Raw genomic sequence first — 7,684 nt, 5'->3', positions numbered from 1 at the left:
AACAATAAAAAGGGGAGAATTTATGGAGAAATTATACAGTGGATTTGTCAGTTAAAATATCGGAGCTGTCTGGGGTACAAAGCCACATGCTGAGGATTAATGGTAGCTCCAGACCTTTGATTCTGCACTCTTTTTTCTCTGCCCTTGACAAATTGGATTTTGGGGATGGGAAGGTCGCCTGGCCCATTGTCTCCTGGCCGTTTTTGGAGCAATTCATTATGTGCAAGGGTGAGGGAAAGTCTCCATGTGACCATCTCAGCCCGTTTTCTCCCCACAGCTGCCGAAAGAGCCAAACTCTCTCACACCGCGCGCATACTGCTCGCCCTTGCGCGTTAATGTGTCGAGGGGGTACCTTGCTGCTCCATTAGAAAAGCCGGATCACATACGCCACCGCATCACTTTGCGGGCGGAGATTGGCCTGTCCTCATCTCTGTGACTCCTTCTTGTCTCAATCAGTCACTGCGTGGTCTTCATGGTTCTCAAACCACTGCACGGAGAGCCAGCCATGCAAGCAACTCGGGCATCCACTACCAGTGTGTTTGCCGACTGCAGCATCCCGGCCGGCCTGCGGATAGGACCGGTGCCGGGCATCTTCAAACTAGGGAAATACGTTACTGATCGCAAAGAGGTCGTAACCAAGAGAAAGGTAAGCACAGTTTTTATTATGGCATTAAATATGATTTATTCCTAATTATTTCTGAAAAATATTTTTTTACAATTCTGCTTTTGTGGGATGATTTTTGCAGGCTTCCGAATTGAATTACAAACTAACGGAAGAAAAAAGTGTCTACAGTGGCATTCTAATAAAGATGATCCTGTTAAATTACAGATCATTCCATTATAACCATTATCACTTTTAGGCCTATATTAATACTCATATTATTATTTATGTATAAGACTGATATGAATAATGGATGAATTTCGAAAACATTATTTTCTTTCATAAGGACCTACATTTAATTATCAGGGCAGGTAAAGGGGACACAGTGATTTTTTAAACATTTTGAACCAGACCTGTCAAAGTTCATTGGGCCTTCGGTTATTAATTGGTTCGTGCTGTCAGGTTGGAAATAATTGAGTTATATTAGTGGGACGACTTGTCACTCTGTGCCTTTACTTAACCGCCCTAATAGGGCGACCTGGGGTGCTATGTGAGATTTCATTTCCTCGTCCACTTTAAATTTCACAGGCTAGTAGGCAAGTTATTAAAATTAACCATGTAATTTTAATGCACTCCGGCCATGGAAAGATGCTAAGGCATAGACCGCAGCCTCGAGGTATAAAATAAGAATATGGATAAGAAATGATAAAATATAGCCTATAGAAATATATAGAACATCTAAAATAACATTCCTGCAACATATCTTTATTAATACAATATGGAACTACCAGAAATGGATGCTATTTCTATTTTCATTTAATGTTTATTCATTGATTTAACATATTTTTTTTATACAGGCTAATTGTTTATTGGTGAGTTTATGGTCCTTAACAAACCAATAGATAAGTACCCTTCATTATAACTGCATTATAAATATAGGCATAGGCCTACGCCCTGCTGTCGTCGTTTGTGATTGATGCGGCTAAATGCATCGCCCTGGGCTCCATGTGATGCATCAGGTGCAATCTCCGTGTCAAATGTCACGCTTCAATCTTTAATTTGCTTGAACAGTTTAGAAACCCTTTGACACTTCTCAAATTCGTTTCCCATATCAACTCAATTATGTGTCATTCTCCCTGGTAAATTATCACCGCTGGTTAACATAGCGGATAAAGACGCATTCAACGCATTGCCACACCTCAAGGTAGACAGTAGCCTATCATTTAGCAGTTGGGCATAATAACAATCACATTTACAAATATTTAATTCACTATTTAATAAACCAATATTTCTAAAACTAAAGCCTTGAATGTGCTAAGCCTATACGAAAAGAAACACAAAGCTTTTTTATGCTCCAATTGCGGTCAAGCGTGACGTCACAATATCAAATATGAAACTCTGTTTCTGATCTATTCGTAAACTATTATAAACTGCGGCTGCCGGCCTTTTAGCGAGCTGTGATTTGATCGAACGTTATTATCAAATGGTGGGCCTTTATTAGCATAATTGCTAACGTTGAACCATCCATGTTGTGAATCTAGATTCGGCTGCTGAGAGGGGAAATCGTGGATGAATCAGGTTGCCCTGTGCCAGACTGGATTGGGTGCATCCGGGCGGCCAGAAACAGTCAAGAACAGAACTTGGAGGCTGTCTCAGATCTACCTGGTGGGCAGGTCAGTATTGTGCTTTATTTGAAAACGCATAAAGCTCAAGTCAATAAAAAAACTCAAGCTGAAACAGTTAGTTGCATGCATCTAACGTTGCTCTTTTACGTTAGATTTTCTATCGTGTGCTGACGGAGATCCCAGCAGGCGAGGAGCTGAGTGTGTGGTACTCCAACACTCTGGCTCAGTGGTGCGACATCCCTACCACTGCCACTCCAACACACGACGAGAAAGGTAAGAACACTGTAGAATGACCCTGTAATGGAACCATACACAACGATGAAAAAAGTAACCAAAAATTGATCATGGATATTTGTTTGCCGGTTGGTTCAACACGCTCAATGCACGATCGAAATCCACATGTATGATTATTTATTTTTATTTAACGAGGCAAGTCAGTTAAGAACAAATTCTTATTTACAATGACGGCCTAGGAACAGTGGGTTAACTGCCTTGTTCAGGGGCAGAACGAGAGATTTTTACCTTGTCAGCTCGGGGTTTCGGTTACTGGCCCAACGCTCTAACCCCTGTGCTATTGTCCAAACAAAAGTTTTAATAGAAATGGATTAGGCTACAGTATAGGCCTGATGCTGCTGCTTACTGGCTTTGACATTTTGTGAGTTCCATCATTGCACAGTTAAGTGACTGTCCAAACCTTGGCGTCCATTTATTATAATCCATTTCTGTGGAAAGGTTGTAGGCCAATATTTTCACGGTTGGCAAATGTGCATCCCCAGAGCATACATTTCGATTCCGGGTTAATTTGATGGTTTTATTTACATTAAAAAGTGAAATGGTCTTGTTAACTAAATAGGCTTGACAGAATTTCATTGTAAACAATTCAATAATAAAATTCAAATGTGTAAAACAGCCAGCAATATGCCCAACCACTACCTACTAAGCTTCGTTGTGCTAGTGTAATAAACAGAAAATAATAATAATAATAACTTTCCTCCCAAAAAAATATTATCTGGATATTCCAACAGTGGCGTCGATGCCATGGGCTTGTCGAATTATAGCCTAATCATATGGTCACCAGCAAAATATTCCGGTTTAATCAGAATACACCTAACGGATACCGCCTACTCAGGAAAATTCGATAACTGTGTTTAGATGAAATTATAATGCCTAGTCTAAATTCTTTCACGGATTTGCGATTTCGTTCTGTATTATGTTTCATGTTTTGTGTGAACCCCAGGAAGAGTAGCTACTGCTTTTCCAACAGATAATGGGGATCCTAATAAAATACCAAAATACCAATACCGATCTATTACTGCACTCGTAGAAAAAAAAGGTTCTGGATAGAACGAAAAAGGGTTCCATGCTTGCTGCATATATGGTACCCCTTAAGGGATTCTATATAGAACCTTTAGGGCTGCCATATATGAAGCAAGCAATAGAACCCTATTTGGATCTATCTATAATCTTTTTTTTCTAAGAGTGTGTGTAATTACTCTGTCTGAGATGAATTGGGCATGATAAATGGAGGGCCTGACAATCATTTTCAAGATATAGCCTACCAAAATTATATTCGACTGTTACACTAATTACAGTGACCGGCACATGGGATAAACCCGCAATTTAAAAGCAGGGATAGGCGTGTTTTAACAATCATCAAAGCAGACGATAGTAATTCATAGGGGGACAGAGGTTAACAAATGTCATCGCCTCATTAATATTCATGTACTCGAAAGCAAATGAATTCAAAAAAGGTGCTTTACGGTAAATTAGCTGGCTACATAAGGTATTGTTGTCTAATGAATGCTAACTTTTATGTGGGATGTTTATTGCCCTGATTTGTGGCGAAGCACTTTCTGCTGCTCTCCGTCCAATACACCGGGCGCTCCTTGACATACGCGTCCTATTATTTTGCGTTAACAGATGGGCCAGCCTTATTGTCTATTGCGATTTGCGATTTCAAGCAACAGCTGCTGTCACTTCTACGGGAAAGAGCACAGAGAAAGTCCCCCTATTCAACGTATTGGTTTCGGAGCGACAGATTGGACGGGGCGTTTGCTCTTTTGATGGTGATGATAAACAACAGCCCTATAAGGATTACAAAATCATTACATCTATATAATTGACCTCCTATTGTTCAACTTGTGTCATTGCTCACGTTTGATGAGGTGGATAGGGTTAATATACTCTGTCGCCTATTCAAAACATGAATCCCATTGGAAACGAGTAGATTCATCTCAAGGGATTTACCCAAAACATTTAAATAAGAAACGGTAAAGATCTGCATGTGGCACAAAATAACAGTACAGTTTGAGGTTACTCTAATAGACCACTGGGAGCTTCTGCAGATGGAACATCAGTCGTAAAGCACCCGATAATAGGCTTCTACACTCACAAAGCAATAGATAGAAATGTGTAGTAACACACATGTTCAAGATTGAAAGTGCTTTATTGACAGAAGTGGGGAGATTCAGGAATATGGAGACCCATCGATATAAACCGTATGTCTCTCTGCTTCTCTACAGGTGAAGAACGCTACATTTGCTGGTACTGCTGGAGAATATTTAAATATCCCAACACACTCAAGGCCCACGTCCATTTCCACTGCGCTCTGAGCAACGGGCGGAGCTTTGTGAACAGCGAGCAGGCCAGGAGCACAGACAGCTTCAGCAGGTCACCCAAATCCGGGGACATTCCCTACACCTCCGCCGCGCCCAGGAACGGCCACAACACCTCCATCTCAGACTCTGTCAGACGGACCGTGTCTTCCTCACCTTTCCTCAACAAAGTTGGCCTAGCAAAGAAACCCAGCTCTGAGGAGCAGGACGGAGCACTTGACATGAGCGTTACCTCGGCCAGAAACCACGGACATCTCATGGGCCTTGGCGCAACGTCTTCAATGTTGAGCAACATGGGGTTCCACCCAGGCGTGCGCTCTGCATTCAAGCCCATGGGCCAATCCAAGGTCCCCGCGGCTGACGTCTACAGAGAGGAAACTAATGGGAAGCATAATGGACTAGGCTTCAGCAAACTCTTAGGGAACATGAAATCAACGCGAGCCTTGAATGAACCTTTGACCGTAAGCCATCCCTCCAAGTGCGTCCATCCATTAGATTCTACATCTCCCGTGGTCCCGTGCGCAAACGCCATCAGGAGTTTTCCGTTAATACCTCATTTTGAGGAGACATCGGCTTTCAAGCACGTGGAGAGCCGGATGCACTCTGGACTGTCCCCCTCGCGCTACTCTCAGATGTCCTCTGGATTCCATTTTGAGAGGTTTTCTCTGCCTCAGTTTGATGGCGTCAAGCCATATAATGGAGATTGCAATATCCCCCTCATGCCATTCACCGTGTACAACGGGGAGCTGCTTTATAGTTCACCATACTACCCACTGAAATTCCATTTTAGCAATCTCCTAAAATACCCGGAGACAATGTCCTACTTTGGCGCACCTGCACTCAACCAAGACATGGGTTCAATAACCAACATTGACAGGGAGATAGCCATGCACACTCAACAGTTGTCTGAAATAGCCGTTGAAAAGAACCGAACCAGGCTCGACTCTATGCCCACTGCTAACACAGGCTCAGGGAAGCCCAAAAAGGGACACTTATGTCTTTACTGTGGTAAACTGTACTCTCGGAAATACGGACTCAAGATTCACATGAGAACTCACACAGGGTACAAACCATTGAAGTGCAAAGTTTGTTTTCGGCCTTTCGGTGACCCCAGCAACCTGAATAAGCACATCCGTCTGCACGCGGAGGGGAACACCCCGTACAGGTGCGAGTTCTGTGGCAAGGTGCTGGTGCGCCGGAGGGATTTGGAGCGTCATGTCAAATCAAGGCACCCTGGACAAACAATAAAAAAAGCTGAGGACAAAACCGATGGCATATTCGAGGATCAAGAACAAAAGAGCGACAATGACAGCGACGTTGATGTGTGCTTCACCGATGATCAGAGCGACCAAGAATCCAGTAAAATAGATGATTAATTGAGATTTTGACACGTATAGGGCTATGGCAAAGACGGCACAATGTTTTGTGAAATGGTTACAGGTTACCTGTACATATTTCTGTGTAATTTATGATTTCCCCAAGGAGCGAAAGTTATTTATGTATGTTTTATAGCTATTGAAAATGCAATTGTTAAAAAACAACAACATCTGATTAGGACTAGACAATTTTCAAATGACAGCTTTTTCTTTTACAACAATGTCCTATTCGTTTCAGATAAGAACAAAGTATAGGCAGTATGATTTCAGAATTGTATAATATCACAGCCGATGATAATGAATTTATTTTTGTATATGCTAATTGGTAGCCAATATGTTCCCCAAATAGAGGTCGGCTGCACTTTAAAACACTTATTGCTATTTTTTCATTCATTTCAATTACAATTACTTAAATGTTGCACTTTCTTGAATTGGCATTTAATTGTTTTTAGGGCAAAGTTGAAAAGGCTCAGCAAATATGTATAGCAGTTAGTACCAATCCATTATTTAAGGATCTTGTTTATACTAGAAAATAACATCTGATTTAAACAGCATCATGTACAAATGTAAGAATATGATATTTCATTGTTTAGTGAAAAAGTGTTGTATGTTTGTTCATAAGTGATATTGTATATTGACAATTTTTTCCTCTTGTTCATTGAGTTGTTCCTTTTTAATAAATGTAATTTAAAACTTTGAAATTGTTTGTAACTTGCTTGATTCAAATATATAGTCTACTCTCAAGCCTACTTGTTTATTAGGCTATCTAATGCACAGAAAATAAATTCCCCTCGCTTTTAACTGCCATGGTTAGTGTACTAATGAATAATTCGATACTCCACTTTTAGCCTACATTGTAGACAGGGTTATCAGGATGCTAGTCTCTATATTAACTGTGCAGTTAAAGTTAAGATTATTTCAGTTTGAAGACGTTTTTCAAATGGGGTGTCCTCTGAATTCCTCTGAGGACGCTATCGCACCCGGACAAAACGCTTGGCTGTACGCATTACAGTAAACCCGCAATATATCTCACCACTGTAGAGCATGGTGTACCCATTAAAAAGAAGAATTGACTAGTCGACAAGCGTTGGGCCGTATATAAAGTAGGCCTACTGGGTTCTTACCTTAGTAAATACAATATTAAATTTGATTAAAGAGGTTATATATATATTATATCATCATCATCAAAATGGTCTACAACCAATTGTCTGATCCAACAAGTAAGAGATTCAACAAAATCCAGGTAAATTGAAAACAAACAAAAACGTGGGGTCTGCAACAAGTAGGCTTCTAGATACATACTGGATACATTTTATTCAAATAAAAAAAATAATCGACATTTCATTAAGAAAATAAATAAACATGGTCCGTTTCCAACACATTCATGAATTTATACGAATGTGTGCTGAAATGCCTGGCTGGAAATGAAATTAAGTCAACCTCAATCTTGATAGAGAGCTAAACCTT

General features: G+C 40.7%; 1 protein-coding gene across 1 annotated transcript; it reads left to right on the top strand.

Annotated features, from left to right (window-relative positions):
• Positions 1-244: 244 nt before the first annotated feature.
• Positions 245-6,918, top strand: prdm13 (PR domain containing 13). Its single transcript, XM_014168699.2, has 4 exons — positions 245-646; positions 2,143-2,274; positions 2,379-2,499; positions 4,749-6,918. Exons 1-4 carry the CDS (start codon positions 473-475, stop codon positions 6,215-6,217), a joined length of 1,896 nt encoding a protein of 631 aa, XP_014024174.1. The 5' UTR covers positions 245-472; the 3' UTR covers positions 6,218-6,918.
• The last annotated feature ends 766 nt before the right edge of the window (positions 6,919-7,684 follow it).

Source organism: Salmo salar, chromosome ssa02 (assembly GCF_905237065.1).
Source record: "Salmo salar chromosome ssa02, Ssal_v3.1, whole genome shotgun sequence".
NCBI lineage: Eukaryota > Metazoa > Chordata > Actinopteri > Salmoniformes > Salmonidae > Salmo > Salmo salar.
Note: the sequence above shows the minus strand (reverse complement) of the source record. Positions and strands in the feature narration are given on the sequence as shown.

Bases quoted from the DNA above. Each gene is read 5' to 3' on its own strand.
- prdm13 (XM_014168699.2), top strand. From the start codon at position 473: ATGGTTCTCAAACCACTGCACGGAGAGCCAGCCATGCAAGCAACTCGG. The intron at 647-2,142 runs GTAAGCACAGTT...TTGTGAATCTAG, and splicing joins AGGTCGTAACCAAGAGAAAG to ATTCGGCTGCTGAGAGGGGA. The intron at 2,275-2,378 runs GTCAGTATTGTG...CTTTTACGTTAG, and splicing joins CAGATCTACCTGGTGGGCAG to ATTTTCTATCGTGTGCTGAC.